The 16,197-nt window shown below is 42.7% G+C and overlaps 2 protein-coding genes across 2 annotated transcripts in view; both read right to left on the bottom strand.

Moving 5' to 3' along the window:
- The window catches only part of BCAR1 (BCAR1 scaffold protein, Cas family member), a 68,791-nt gene extending 64,058 nt beyond the window's left edge, over positions 1-4,733 (bottom strand). Inside the window, exon 1 of the mRNA XM_080645147.1 lies at positions 4,596-4,733. The gene's annotated coding sequence lies outside the window, so the exon portion shown is untranslated. The remainder of the gene's footprint in view (positions 1-4,595) is intronic.
- Positions 1-16,197, bottom strand: part of CFDP1 (craniofacial development protein 1) — a 105,187-nt gene that overhangs the window by 7,224 nt on the left and 81,766 nt on the right. The window contains exon 6 of the mRNA XM_080645151.1: positions 4,596-4,754. Coding sequence (XP_080501277.1) covers positions 4,596-4,754 — 159 coding nt within the window. The remainder of the gene's footprint in view (positions 1-4,595; positions 4,755-16,197) is intronic.

The raw sequence follows: 16,197 nt of genomic DNA, 5'->3' as shown, positions 1-16,197 counted from the left end.
CTAAAAATAAATGGAAAAATATCCTTGGGTGAGGATAAGAAAGAAGAAAGAAAGAAAGAAAGAGAGAGAGAGAGAGAGAGAGAGAGAGAGAGAGAGAGAGAGAGAGAGAGAGAGAAAGAAAGAAAGAAAGAAAGAAAGAAAGAAAGAAAGGAAGAAAGAAGACAAACCTAACACTATACAAGACATTAACATTATTGTTTTATATAATAGGCACTCATTTAAATTCACCACATATATACCTCTTTGTCTGCTAGGGGCAACTCTCTCAGCTTTCATTATTTTGAAAATGTCCATATTTTCCCTCATTCTTGAAGGAGACAAACAGACGCACACACTTGTAAACAGATGAGATATGAATCTCATATCTTTATCTACACATACGTAATACAGAAGTCTAGGTTGGGGGTTGTTTATTTTGCACTTTGAACAGATCATTCCAGTGTCTTTGGCTTGTACCGTTGCAGATAAGAAGCCACGTGTCAGTCTAATGCCCCTCCTTTCACAGAACTGTCTTTTTTCTGGCTGCTCTTAAGATTTTTCTGGCCGAAACCGGTTTGGCTCAGTGGATAGGGCGTCGGCCTGCAGACTGAGGGGTCCCGGGTTCGGTTCCGGTCAAGGGCATGTACCTTGGTTGCGGGCACATCCCCAGTGGGGGGTGTGCAGGAGGCAGCTGATGGATGTTTCTCTCCCATTGATGTTTCTAACTCTCTATCCCTCTCCCTTCCTCTCTGTAAAATATCAATAAAATATATTTTAAAAAAAAAAAAGATTTTTCTGTTTGTCTTTGGTTTTCTGCAGTTTCGCTCTTTTATGTCTATTTTAATTTAAATTTCCACTTTATTTATCTTGGGATTTTTTGTGTTTTAAAAAGCCTATAAAGAGGTGTCTTTCATCTTTTCCTACTTTGTCCTCCGAGGTGCTTAACTTCCCTTCCATATTTTTTGCCTTTGTGAACTATATTCTGAATTAATTTCTTCTGACTGTTTTCCAGTTCATGGATTCTATTTTCAGCTGGTTCATCTATTGTTAAATCTAATCATTTAGTTTTTAATTATGGTCATTATATTTTTCATTTCTAGAGATTATTTTTGTCTTTTTCAAATCTGTGTGGGTATTATTTATTTTTTAAAGTGAAAAATCTGTACCTGATATTTCCATTGCCTAAAAATTCTTTGCAGATCTGGTCCTGTGCCTGCTGTTTCTCAAGGTGCATTGTTCCCTTATGTGAATATTTTAAGATAGCAAGTCATTATTTAAAAAATTGTAAATAGTAACAAATCTAGCTTCAAATTCTATCAAATTTTTACAAGGGCAAAAACATGATAGCACTTACTAAACTGGAATTAGCACCAAAACACAAAAAGCACAACAATCTTTTAACCCCAATCTAATCTTATTTTAATCAGAACTGCATAACAGGAATAATTTTATCTCGGGTCATGACCTGAATTCTATGGTGCTTGTAAAAAGGTCACGATCTCATAATAAATATGGGGGAGGCCAATCATTACTCAAAGGTAGCTTTTTTGAGATGTTATCATATGTGCCCTTTTCCCCTTCTTTGTTCAGTAAAGATCGCTTTGTTCCAGGGGTACACTTCTGGGGATTCTCCACATCTTCATGCAGAGGATCCTCTCCCTAGATGATGCCTTTGGTTTTGTTGGCATCTGTGTAGGAGAATTTGGGGGCCTGACCTGCCTCTGCCCAAAGAGACCTACCTTACAGGTTTGGTTCTTGTGCTTCCCTCCTTTCAACACTGTGGCACTGGGCACACTTCTCAACAGGAATCTTCTTGCCCTTCTTGATATCATGTTTTGAAGTTGGCTCTCTAGTTACCATGTGCTGGAAAGGCTCACCCAGCAGCTGATTGTCTTGCTCTCATCTCTAGAATTTTTTAAAATTTTTATTAAATTTATTGGGGTGACATTAGTTAAGTCATCTCTAGAATTCTGATGCTGTAATCTCAGTGATTCTCAACCCTGGCTGTGCATTGGAAGCTGCTAGCAGGGGTGGGGAATGTGCGGCCCGCAGGCCATTTAAGTCCCAGGAAACCATTTGGTCTGGCCCTGCCAAGGCATTAGGGGTGAGTTAATTAAATGTTTGAACAAATATAGGAGGCTAATTTTTAAGTTGATAATTTTGAATGGCCAATGAATGATGTTATAAATATTCAAATGGCCCTTGGCAGAAAATAGGTTCCCCACCCCTGACTTAAGGGTGAATTTAAAGAGATAGACAAGTATGACTCTGATTTAGCAGCTCTGTACAAGGGTGACCCTATCCCCTGAACTATGGACAAACACCCAGAGGACAGGGTTTGGGCCCTTTGATCTGCCTGCAGGAGCTAGGAGCGAAGGGTAAAAATAGCCAAAGGCAAAGCACAGAAGTCATTAGATCTGCCTTGGAAAAACTTGATCAGACCTGCAGAATCACCTGGCCAGGGGAAGTCTCAGAGAAGGAGGGAAAAGCAGAGCACTTATCTACACACACGTAATATAGAGACTTCTGTATTACGTGTGTGTAGATAAAAGATATGAGAGAGAGACTCATATCTCATCTGTTCACATGTGTGTGTCTGTCTTCTTCAAGAATGAGGAAACACATGGACATTTTCAAAATAATGAAAGCTGAGAGAATTGCCCACAGCAGACAAAAAGGTATATATGTGGTGAATTTAAAAGGTGCATACAATCAATTGTCCCCTAACCCAGTTCCTCGATTTTCCATTGCCTGAAAAGTCCTCCTCATGGAGCAGATGTCTTTTTCAATCTTGTGTTCTCTTCCAGTTTTAATTTTATTAACTGTCCCTTATCTTTAAAGCATTGCTCCTTATTTTTATAAAACCTCTATTAGCTCAAGCAGAATGAACATTGTTCAACCTGTATCCTATATAATAAAAGCCTAATATGCAAATTGACTGAACGGCGGAATGACCAGTCGGCGGGGGGTGGGGCCAGCCAGCGGGCAGTGCCAGGCCAGCCAAGGCGGGTGCCAGTGGGCAGAGGGAGGGGACGGCAATCGGGGGACAACGCTGTCCTGACAGCCCCTCCAGTCACTGCAGAGGGAGGCCACCAGCGGTGGTGGCAGCAGCGGCAGCAGCAGCAGCCGCTGGGCGATGGGGGGGTGGGGCCAGCCACTTCACCTCCCGCAGACTGGGAGCAAACGGGCCTAAGACATTAGTTGGACATCCCCCGAGGGCTCCCTGACTGCAAGAGGATGCAGGCGGGGCTGAGGGACCCCCTCCAGTGCATGAATTTTCGTGCACCAGGCCTCTAGTAATCAATATTGAGAGGAACACACTGGCAGTTCTTCTGCTGCTTTAGATCACGAGGCAAATGTAAGTGACTACAGCTGAGTCAAGGAGTGGGGAAGTTTGGGGCAAATGTCAAAAGCCTTCCCTAGATAACACTGACTCCTGTCTGCACTTTACCTGGGCCTTCCCAGGTGGCTTTGGTTCTTCCACCTCTGTTCTGTGACATCCCATCTTTGACAGACTAACTGAGAAGTCTGGTAGTTAAACAAGCTCATAAAGTCAGAAAAAAAATTTTTTTTCTACTGCTACTGATCACTCAAATAATCTTAAAGCCTAATTTAAAATACATAACCCTCCAAATAAATCCTTCATCTGTCTTTATTATAGTTTAGATTGTAAATAATCTAAGTGCCTACCGCTTAATGCATGACTTTATGTGACAGGCATTGTGCAAAGGGCTTTATGTATATTACTTGTATGTATTATATATATATTACATGTAGTATTTCATGAGATCCTCACAACCACTAGGGGTGGTATCATTATTCCAATTTTATTGGGGAAGGAGCTGAACCTCAGAGATGTCCAGTGTGCCTCAGAGAGAGCCCTTACTGGTGAGGGTTGGGGTGATGAGCATCCAGAACTGTCTGATGAGCCACACAGCACTTCCTGTCACTATTAGGGGTGGGCAGTGTTGACCTTGAGCCATGGACCCACTTCTGCTGTAGCTTTGTTCCTTACCCTTCTGTGATTCCTAAGTACTCACTGAACACTTTCTTTCTTGATATTCTTAAATACATAGTTTATGGACATCCTCTTTGTATTGAAAAGTGAAGAGGAAGGGGTTGCAAGTGATGGCCAGGGCTGGCATGTCATACAGGCTGAAGCCAAGGGTGAAGCCCTACTCTGGATCATAATGACATGGATAAAAACAAATCCCATGGTAATGAGACATCTAGGCATTCTGTGGGCTGCTTTCGAAGCACTGAGTTAGTTTGGCTTCTCAGAAGACCAAATAACTCAGGTCAGGCCAAGACTGATACAGTGAGCCACATCTGACCATGTGAATCAACGAGGTCACTTAGAGTTCACAGGAGCTGTTAATTCAGCAAGTTCAGATCAGCAGACAAGACTGTCCCTGAGAGAAGTGCTGCTCACATGGCCCTCCCTTCCTGTCACATCCAGTGATATTCTCAATGCCAGGACCTGCCCCACTTAGAACAGAGCTTCACTGACAAACCAAAGTACTCACATTTTTCATTTAAATTGGGTGGCCTGTCTACAATAAACTATTTCAGAGTTCTTAGTGTTTTTCAGAGGAATAGCAGCTATTCGTTCTTACCCTTCCTTTCCTCGATTGTGGATGGCTAGTTCTTCACCAATGCCCTCTTCCTCCTTGAAGCTCTCCCAATCCAATTTGGACTTCTCTAGGGTGCTCATCTTCTGCTTCTTGGCTCCAATTTTTCCCAAAAGGCTGCTCATTCCACTTGATCTTTTTAATCTAGGGAAAGTGAAAACATGAAACATGTGAAAACTATAATCTCTTGATTAATGTTTTTTCTGATTGGCACGGGGCTCCCTGCACTCAAGTATTTATCTTAATGGGACATGTTTGGATCTAGGGTACTTTCTGTCTAGTATGGAGAACACGTCAAATAGAGCAGAAGTCTAATGCACTTTTCCTCTGACTGTTCAAGGACCTGGGGACAGAAAATCCTCAAGACCTCTGCATGCTCTGACAGGTCTCTGCTTACAAGGATGGAGAAGCAGAGCATGATTCAGACATGGCTTTAGGATCACATGCCTAGGTTCATATTCCAGCTCTAACTGACTTGAGGCTAGTTATTTAACCACATCTGCCTCGATTTCCTAATCTACAAAGTGAATAGTTACTCATGGGCTATAGAGTATCTTACTCGTAAAGTGCTTAAAACAGCACCTGGCACAGAATAAAGGTGCAATACATGTTAGCCATACTGAATTATTGTCATCATTTGTGCACTAAAGCCCCAGGGAATTCTTTTAAGAGAAAGAGAACCAGATCCGAACAGTGATGATCAAGAAGTCACATATCTTATAAGGATTCTGAGATCAGTTTCCTTTCAACTCCTGTGAGTCAGGGTCCTGGTTTTTCCCAGGAGGTGGAGAACATTCCTTACCCTGAAAGCAGGGAATGTACAGCCTGTGTTCTATTTGCTGGTGCTGCTATCATGGACTGTGGGAGAAACCCCATATGCCCAAGTTCAAGTCTTGGCAGGTCAAATGTTTCCAGTCAATGTGATGTGATAAAATAAGAGAAACAGAAAGCAGCTAGTTAGCAAGAGGTGGTATTAGGGGAAGGATACGGCTTTTGGCCTCTTCATGAAACCAGTTATATATCAGCATGCAGAAAACTAGAAGTTATTTTCTGCTTCCCTGGAATATGCAAGAGAGTTAAAGCATTTAAAAACCTCTATGAGCTAACAACATCGTAAGACCTACTGATAACATCAATACCTTTCACTTGCTCAGAATGCTGATTCTCCAAGTGCCTTCATAAACATTTTCTTATTTTATTCCCCCTATGGCCTGTGAAAGGGGAGCACTGTGTCTGAGTTGGAGGAGGAGGCTTTGAGATGACCTTGTGTCATACTAACCATTCTGAAACCCCCATCTCCCTGAAACACAGAGCTGGTGAAGGATGGGTCCCTGCCTCTGCCCTGGAGTGAACTGACAGGCCAGTGTCCACACTGCACACAAGATTCTTGGGGCTGAAAAATTTCCCTCCACACTCTCACTGTATCCATGTTGACTGAGAGGGTATTAGCTTCCCTGTTGTGGTCCTATCTCATTACATGCTGTTAACTTAAGATCAACTCAGAATAGGCTGGGCAGGCATCCTCATCTCAAGGCTTAATGAGAATAGTTTTCTTGAGCTGGACAAATAAACAAAGTTTGAAGAGGTTAAATGATACAACAAAGGTCAAACCAATAGAAAATGAAGACCCAGGACGAAGCAGTGCACTGTGCTATTTCGCCTCTAAGGTGAGAATTTACTTGAAATATTTTGACAGCTATTTTACTTCTCAATTTGCATGAGGATTTTCCAAAGGGCTCTTTATGAGCTTTCAATCATATCTTCTAAAAAAATTTTCCCTACAACAATCTCTTCATCAACACACACACTCACACACACACACACACACACACACACACACACACACACACACACAATTTTACCAGGAGCAGAGCATGATTAGAAACTAAATATGTCAAATCTTTTTACTTCTCACCTGCCTCACTGTCACTAACTTGGTTCACATTGTTATATCCTTTCACCTGGATAATTCAGCAGCCTCTTCACCCGTCTCCCCAACTGCTCTATCCTGGCATCTATTCTACATGCTGTCATTAGAATGAATTTTCTAAAACACAAAGCTTACCATGTCTTTCTGCTTAAGTGTCTCTTCCTGGGCCCCTATTGCTCTTATAATAAGTCTAAACTCCTTAACTTACCAAGTTCCTCCTGACCTCCTCTCGCCACACCTAACCTTGAAACCTATGCTCCAACTATACAATCCTGAACCTCTACCTCACCTCTACCTGCCTCCCATTCATCTGGCCCTGTCTTAGCTTAGAAACCACTCCCTCCAGCAAGCCTTCCAAGACCCTTCCCCTCAATCTCTAGATTAGCTATCTCCTGGTGGTGTTTCTATTGCACCCCGGTCCTTTTCCTATTATAGCATGAATCCTTTCCCTAGCAGATGTTTGAGGACTCTAATTTTAGCTGTCCCCCACACTGGTCAATTCTGAGTAAGCTCAGAGTCACTGCTGACAACATTCCACCAAAGCACACACCTAGAGGCTTTCCATTTCTGACTGCGGGGCCTCCTTTGACCCTGCCTACGTGTCACAAGCAATGCCTGGACATATGGTGGAGTTCATGCCATTGAGAACACCCTCATGGGGACAAGAGCTGGTGGTCAAATGGCCCAGTCTCCTGTCCTCACACAGGCAATTCTGGGAGGTACTCTGAATGCTTCTCAGAAGTTCTGGTGGCATTGAGCCCTCGTGGCCTTGGAAATACACAGTTGTATTGGCTTCTCCTGATTCCCTACCTCACTGTCCCACCCCCTACCCCCCACTCCTGCTTGCTGGGATGACTTCCCAAATAACCTACCTGCACTTAAAGCCTTACCTAAAATTCTGCTTCAACAGGAATCTAAGATGTTTAAGATAAACAGGATTTTCCTTATGTGGATATTCCAAATCTCCCCAGAGAACATGGATGTAGTTCTGCAAATAGCAGGCACTTGATAAGCCCAACAATGTTACCACCAATCAGTGGGAGAGAAGCAGCTCTTTGTAGAATAAAAAGTGTTCAAAACACTTTTAAGTCGGGGGATTCCAAGGGGAGCAATTTCCACTTGTATTCACCAATCAGCTCTCAACAACCAGGTTCCCCACTGTATCAGTGCAGTACCACAGGCTTTGGACACCATCTGTGTCCCGCAGCCTGCAGTTCTGATATTCCCAGATTATACCACCTTTCCCACAAATCACTTTGAGAAGTCTATGAGAGAATGCATAGCAGTGAAGAGACTTCCAGCAAAGCAAAAACCCATAATCAGACCCCGCCCTTTGCCTTGTTCACCCTGAACATCAGCAAAATGTCACCTGTGCTAAAAAGGGAAAGCTTCTAGGTCTGTCTTCATTGGATCATTAACATGGTTTATAATTTCCTAATTTGATAGTCTTGAAAGCAAAATTACCTGTCTTTTATTTGAAGCTAAATCAAAGTGAATGACACATTTATAGTAGCAGCCAGAACACCCAGAGGCTCATCATAACAGAGAGACCGGCACTTTCTTCCTGGAACCTGGCATGTGGGGTCCCTGCAGGCCTTCCAGCTCCCACTCACTCTCCCACCTTGACAGGGAGCTTTAGTGGCATAACCTGGCGACATGCCATCACAGGTCTCAAAAAGCAGTTTACCAGGACCTTGGCCCTATCTCTGCGTTAAGGTTCACCTATCAGACTTTCAGGAAAGCTAAGGCATGCAAGAAGGAATCAGCTCTGGGCAGGAGTTGCTGGTTATCTGCTGTGAAAGGACACTGCAGAGGGCACCGTGGCAGTACATCTCCATCTCTAAGCACTGTGGTGAGTTGAAAGGCAGTAAATCAGCACTGGTTTCCCACAGGCATTTGCCAGCTGAGTAGACTGCAAAGCTGTGGAGAGGGAGGTCAGAATTCCCTTGGAGACCTATTTGCTGTCAGCATGAACCAATGCAGTTCCAGCACCACTGATTTCTCTCTGTTCTGAAGCCTAAGCCATAAGGGCAAGGTACTACTGAAAATTGGCTTTCACAGACCACCTCCACCCCCAGCCATGGATTTTTTGGTTTTGCTTCTAAAGTGTGGTGAGCTGTGTCACAGAAGACGGTAGTACTTCATTCAAGAGAATCCTCACCCACCTGTTGCAAGTCAAAGTCCAAAGAAATGCACCGTGCACTAGCTCACTCACAGATGACGTCCAGAATGTTATACTCAGACATGTCCAGAGTATTGTTGCCAAGATGTTTTCAATGTAACAACGATATTTCAACCACCTCCTCCTGAACGTCACACTACTCCATTGATCTTACTATCATAGTTTGATGTAAACACTAATTCTGTCTGAGGAGCAGGGCTTTCAAGCTAACCAGCCAGCTTCCCACCATAGAGAGAGCATGGCTGAGTGCAGTAGGCATTCTGGTGAAAGACTCTTTAAAAAAATATATTTTTATTGATTTCAGAGAGGAAGGAGAGGGAGGGAGAGAGATAGAAACATCAATGATGAGAGAGAATCATCGATCAGCCGCCTCCTGCACGCCCCTCATTGGGGATTGGGCACATAACCCGGGCATGTGCCCTTGACTGGAATCGAACCTGGGACCCTTCAGTCCAAAGGCTGACGCTATATCCACTGAGCCAAACCAGCTAGGGCTGGTAAAAGACTCATACCAAGCTTTTTCTTCTTGTGTATTTTGTCCAGTTTTCTATCCATCAGCAATTATATCTTCAATTCCCTTCCCACCTCACCAATGACCTCTCCCAACACCCGACACCAGCCAAGACCTCACATAAAAAATTCGGAAACTCAGAAAAGGAAAAGGGACAAAAAAGATAGTTGTCTTTTTCCTCTCTGAATCCAAAGTTTACAACAATAATTTGCTAGAATTTACTGTTTCTCTTTAGCTCCAGAAATGTAAGCGTGAGAAAACTGATTTCAACTAAATGAACTCCATCCTGCTGAGTCTGTCATAAAGGTATTATAGTGTTTGCTTGGCTCCAGCCCCATGAGCATGGACTCAGGTTCACCCAAACTGTAGCAAAAACACTGTTCTATCTGGCCACCCTCAGTGAGGCTCTGGATCCTACTGTTATTTATAAGAGGTACTGGAGCTTGGCTAGTGTGTCTCAGTGGTTAAGCTTCGACTTACGATCCAGGGGCTCATAGTTCAATTCCCGGTCAGAACACATACCCGGGTTGTGGGCTCGGTCCCCAGTAGGGAGCGTACAGGAGGCAGCCGATCAATGATTCTCTCTCATCATAGATGTTTCTATCTCTCTCTCCTCCCTTCCTCTCTGAAATCTGGAAAAGTAACTTCTTAAGTGGAACTAGAAAAGATGACAGAACACAACTGGTTGTGAAGGCAAAGTGGGAACATCTTTCCCCATTATCTTTAAAATCAGCTCAAGCACCCAGCCATCCCACAGAATAGACTTTTAGGTTTGGGGGTACATTTAGAGTCATTCATCATTGTATTAATCCAACAGAGATTACTGAGAAATTACTGTATACCGGACATTATACTTGGAACTGCGGACACAATACAAGGCATAATCTTTGGCTTCAAGGAGAAAATTTAACAGATGAGATAATCATACAGGCACAAACTGTAACCACATACCAGGAGGGCACAGAGGGAGCTGCTGAGAGGCTGTTTAATCCAAACCCCCCCCCCCCTTTTTTTTTTAGAGAATCCAAGAAGGATTCCAGGAAGATAAAAAATCTGCCCAGTTCACAGAGGGAGAGTTGGGACTAGTACCCAATGCTTTTGACATTCAGCCTGTCTTCTCCATCTTGCTGATGCTGGAGATAGGAATAACTTTTAGGGATGCTTTCCACACTCTGATTTCTATCATTGCTAATTTTGGGGGGATAAATTCTTATTTCCCCGTTGTCCTGGATCTCAATATAGGATACAGGCCCATGTCTTACACATTTTTGATTAGGTCACAGTGTAGCACAAAGCCTTGCCATGGTACATGATTGCTATATGTTTAATGAACTAAACCCCCAAGACTTGACAATAGACTCACCCAATTTTTTCTCATAACAAAAAGATTTAATATTATACTTTAACTGACAAGCCAGAAAAGATAGCTCCAAAACTGAACCAGCAAGGATGGGGTCAACACATGTGCTTGGAAGCACTACTGATCTTTATTTAACATCAAACATACAGAGCCTGGCTCACGTCTATGCTTTCCATCTCATAACTTGCATAACCATTGAAATGCAAATTATTTGGAACAAAGATTCTTTGGCAGAGATATGCAGTTTTCTTAGTATTTGTCATCTGTTTACAATGCAGGAGCAGAATTTTTTGTAGCTCATACATGGACTATTTTCCAGAACCATACAAGGATCTGGAAATGGCATGGTACTTTCTGAATAATGGGAAGAAAGTTTATGATGATGATTCTTCAGTGAGAACTATCTGCTAGGAACCAGTGTTCTCTTTCAGATTTTCTTTGGATTTAGCTGAAATCCATAATGAAAAGTAAAGTCCCAATCCCTGGGCCAATTTACTCCACACTTGTGTAAATCTCTAAGTAATCTCCCCAAAGGCCAGACCACTCAATGAACAGACTGGACGCCAGCAGTACCTTAGGGAGAGAGTTTAAATCCCATTCACCATCCAGCCGGTGTGGCTCAGTGGTTGAGTGTCAACCTATGAACCAGGAGGTCACGGTTTGATTCCCAGTCAGGGCACATGCCCAGGTTTCGGGCTTGATCCCCAGTAGGGGGCATGCAGGAGGCAGCCAGTCAATGATTCCCTCTTGATGTTTCTATCTCTCTCCCTCTCCCTTCCTCTCTGAAATCAATAAAAATATTTAAAATAAATCACATTCACCTCCCAACCTTGTATTGACAGTATTCTATGGGACATCAGGTTCAGGAAACTGGGAAACCAGAAGTAACACAACAAGTTCCACACGATCTTTAACTTTCTGTGGCTTGCAAAATTGTCAGTACTCTTAAATCTATTATTGACATTGATAAAGTGCCAGCAACAACAACAACAAAAAGTGGCATCTATCAGCAAAAGGTAAAAATAAAAGCTGGCAAACAGCAGCAGCTTCACAGTTTTTCTACAAACAGAAATTTTTTTGCTACAAAGTGTTATTGCTCTTATGCCAATTCAAGAATGAATCGCACTTAAGTTTGTCTGATTTGATTTCAGCTGCTCTACATCTTTATAACATATTTCTGAAACATACCTACTTAATTCCATGTTTGAAGTTTCATTAGTCTCCTTTCATCTTTTAATCCAGCATGGTCTCCGTCTGTAATTAATGTGTAATATGTAGGACCATACTTTCAAGAGTTCTGAATGCTCATTTCTGGTGCCTCACTCTATAATACCCTGACCATGTCTAAGGATCCTATTTGAAGGACAAATATTCGGAAAATCACAAAGGGATGATAAAATTTTGGCTATAAGGAAGTCTCTAAACAGTGAAAGAGCGGTAACTAGAAAAAAGGCCAGGATTTATGGGGCATCAGCAGAGTCCTACTAGATTGGACAGGCCAATGGTGAGAACAGAGGTCTCCAGCCAACCCAGAAGCATTTACCTAAATGTCTGAACACTGTTCTCAAGGAGCTAGGGGACTGTATGTTTAAGGGTTAAGTGACACAGAAGTCAGTGGCAAAGAAAATCTCTTCTGGCCAGTCCACTAGACCTCTAGAAAATGATGCTTTTGAGTTTCCTTTCTCTTTTGTCCCACTCCCATGTGGTTTCATCTCATTCCCTGGGAAAGAGATAATGCCATATCCCTTCCTGCCTCTGCTCCAGTAATTTCCTTCCTCATGGTGGCGGGTCATGGCAAAGCAGAGAAGGGCCTCCATTTTATTGTAATTGGAGAGTGAAGAAGCCTGGGGGCTCTCCAAGGAGGAAATGTGTAGTTTATTGGGAATGAGGATAATGCCTGGAGAGGGAGGATGCTTTCCCCCTCAGGTGCAAACTGTTGTTGCTGTAATTTGTATGATCAGGCACAGCTGGGGAGAATAATTTATTGACCAACACAAATAGGCCATTGATATTTCTGAGACAGAATTTTATTTATTTTTATTTTTTTGTGGAACGCTTCACGAATTTGCGTGTCATCCTTGTGCAGGGGCCATGCTAATCTTCTCTGTGTCGTTCCAATTTTAGTATATGTGCTGCCGAAGCAAGCACTGAGACAGAATTTTAAAGGAATTATTAAATACAGCTTCTAACAAAGCACATAATGACATTTTTCTTTATGCAGAACCCTGGGAGCTCAACTGAGGACAGCAAAGCTTGTTTTCCAGATACTGGTTCCATATGGGCTCTTAAACAATCACAGCCACAGAGGCAAAGAAAAGATGAGGCTGAATCAGGATCTGGTAGCTAACAAGTCAATGACCTCTCTAAGGTGAGCTTTGTTGGCTTTCTCCTGTGACAGTGCTAAGCCAGGGTGGGTCTTCGGCCAGCCTACCTGCCAGAGCTAAGAACAGGAGCCACACTCACCCTGATCACTCCCATCAGGAAAGTGCCGTTGGGTAAACAGGACATCTTTCAAACTAGCTAACTTGAGAAGCAAAGCACGGGGTATGTAAGATAAATGTGCCTCAATTATGGGTTGTTTGGCTAATTGCTGATTAGGGAGTTGGCATGTTTTCTCAAACCTCAGCATTCTGTTTTTTCTTTGACGTTCAGCTTTCTTTTTCTTCCAGGCAGATCTCATCTCCTCATGAAAATATCTGAGGATGTCAACATAAAATACATTTTAAATTCCTGGGTACCACCCAGGTTGACATCAGGTTAAAGTTTCAGGATGTAGGAGTGTTTTCAGGCAGACCAGAACAATTCCTTTAGTCTGACATCACAGAGACCTCACTGAGAACAAGTCATGCCCATGCTCCTTTTTAGAAACGGGTAAGCACGTTAACCACTTGGCTTTCTATGAAACTCACAAGTTGGCTAGCATACATTTTGCAAAATTACTCCTCCCCCACAAAAAAAAGCCAAAACTTCTCACAGCTACTAAATAAACATGCTATCTTACAAATGAGAAGGGTATAGACGTTGGACACAGCTGTGATTCCTGACACCTCAAAGTTCTGTCTGGAGAGGAGTGTGTTTTATGGTCCTTTCACTAACGAGGCTGAAGTGGTAGCAAAGGTCCTTTGCAGCACTTGGCACTCCTGCTGGGGCCTGACTCCAAATCCCTCTCATGATGGCATCTGTCACGGTGCTTGCTCACTTAGTTGCCAGGGTATCTTCTTCTGCCTCTTAGAAGCCATAATCCTGCTAACTCAATGGGCAACTCGAGGCTCAGACCTCCACCAGCCCACCTCCCCAGGGCAGCTCCCCCTGCTCCTCAAAAAGCTAGGGCACACTATCACCAGCATCAGCAGTTTCCCCTTGACACAGTACCCTTACAATCCAGAATTTGAAGAGCAATTATCTGCACAAGAGTGATCAAAAGAAGGGGGCTTTTTCAGCCTGAGCCCACGATGTCACTTTGCTAAGGCAATGAAATTTCAACAAAGAGAAATATCTGTTCCCACAGAGTTTGTTAGAGAAAGCAGGACACTTTCTTTTTACTTCACGCAGGAAATGGTTCTCATAGAGGCTAACCACAGCTGGGCAATCTGTATAACCACAAAATAGTTTCTCTTTAATAGATGGAAGATGTTTACTCATTGCATCACTCATTGCATTGACCACCAAAAAAGAATTCCCATCCTCCCTAAGGCAAGAGAAAATGGTAAGTAGAGTCTCTTTCCTTAATCTGCCAACCCTGGTTGCTAAAGCAGCCTTTTCATTTAGACATGTAGATTATTCTTCAAGGTTCCTGTCACCCAATCCCACTGCTGAGTGATAGACAAATCTTGTTTCTTTGCACTCTGGGATCCCCTCAGAACATTTGCTTTTATCACAATGATCCATAATGTGAATGCATGACTTCATCATGGCCAAAATGTTAGAAAAAGGTGCTTTAGCAATCACTGGCTGGAGATAAGTTCTGCTAAAACGAGGCTGGCCAACCCTGCCATGTATAGATGATTTGAGGGAATGAAAACAAAACAAAACTAATGTGATCAACTAAAGGTGTGAAGGGTGGACTATTGAAATCTTTGATTCATCCTCACATACTATCAACCATTTGCTTTGGAAAATTAGGCATCACTCTCTCCCTGCTGTGAGAGCAAGGCTCCTAGCCCCGAAGCCAGCACAGCAGCCTATGAGAGTCTATGACCCTCTCCTGGGGGGCCGGGGACCTCATGACACCCTTCCCTTCACTGTGAGGCTCAGCTGGTAATTAGCAGGCTGTGTGAGCGTGTTCATCATGCTCACTGCCCAGATGAAGGAAGGAGGCTAGGAGCTAGGGGACACTGACAGTCTCATTTGAGTGACACAACTAAAACTAAAAGGACACACATATAAAAAAACAAACAACGCCCCCCCACCCCCCAACCCAACTACTTAGCCGTAGGAAGAGTTTTCCTCTAAGAGTGAAGATAATAGAGACAATAACCCAACTACATATAAGGTACTGAAGTTATTTGTATTCTGAAAGAATGCTGGAAAATCTGATGACCAACCATTTCTTGTTCCCAGCTAATGCCTTTTAAGAGGAATTTACTGAGATATAATTAACATACTAAAGAATCCACCCATTTAAAGTATGCAAGTCAATGGTCTGTAGTACATTCAGTTGTGCAGCCATTACCACAATCTAATATTAGAGCATTTTGTCATACCCCTCAAAAAAAAACCTCACACTGATTAGCAGTCACCCCGTTACCCAACCACTAATCTACTTTCTGTCTCTATAGATTTGCCTATTCTCTCAACTAATACTTTTAAATCATTCAGAAGCAACGTATCTCTCAGTTGATGTGTATTACAGCTTCCTATAGGAAACACATTTAAACTTTTAATTTGTCCTCTATGTTGATGGGCATATTTAATTTCATAGGGGCCAGGAAAATCCAAAATCAAGCTTTCAGACAAGAATACTGGAATATCTGAGCACTGATTGGATAAGTCCCTATCTCACAGATAATACTTTGGAGCTGTGTTTTTTAAGCAGTGGGGTAGAGTGGCTTCACCCTGTACAGAAACCTGCCTTTGCCAATTAATCTTTTTTTTTAAAACCCTGGACAAGTTAATTTCTCTGAACTTCAAATAACCAATTTGTAAAATGAGGATAATAATAACTACCTTGAAGAGTGATGATTACATGAGCTATTAGTCAACTCAGCGCTTACTTAGTAAGTGCCTTCAGCGTGCCAGACTCTTCACTGGCCACTGGAGTTAGAACAGATTTCTTATCCTCATTTAATTCATTTGTGCAAGAGACAGATATGCAAACAAGTAATTACATTACGAGAAAACAGCTGCCCAGTAAGTGGCAGTAGGAGCCATAAGAGTGTGAGTTGGGGAAGTCTGCAGAGGAGGAGGGGGAGATATCTGCAATGTAAAAGACGGGACAGAATTTGCCAAGGAGACAAGCTGGAATAGAGAAATCCAGAAACAATGCCTCTAATGTATGTGAAAACACTTAGCACAACGCCTGGCACATAGATAATCAATACTTCCTGTCATCCCCACTCTTATCCTCTTTGAAAAGATGCTCTCTGGAATCCAGAAAGAAACAAA

The sequence above is a fragment of the Plecotus auritus genome, assembly GCF_963455305.1.
Source record: "Plecotus auritus genome assembly, chromosome: 10".
Lineage (NCBI taxonomy): Eukaryota > Metazoa > Chordata > Mammalia > Chiroptera > Vespertilionidae > Plecotus > Plecotus auritus.
Note: the sequence above shows the minus strand (reverse complement) of the source record. Positions and strands in the feature narration are given on the sequence as shown.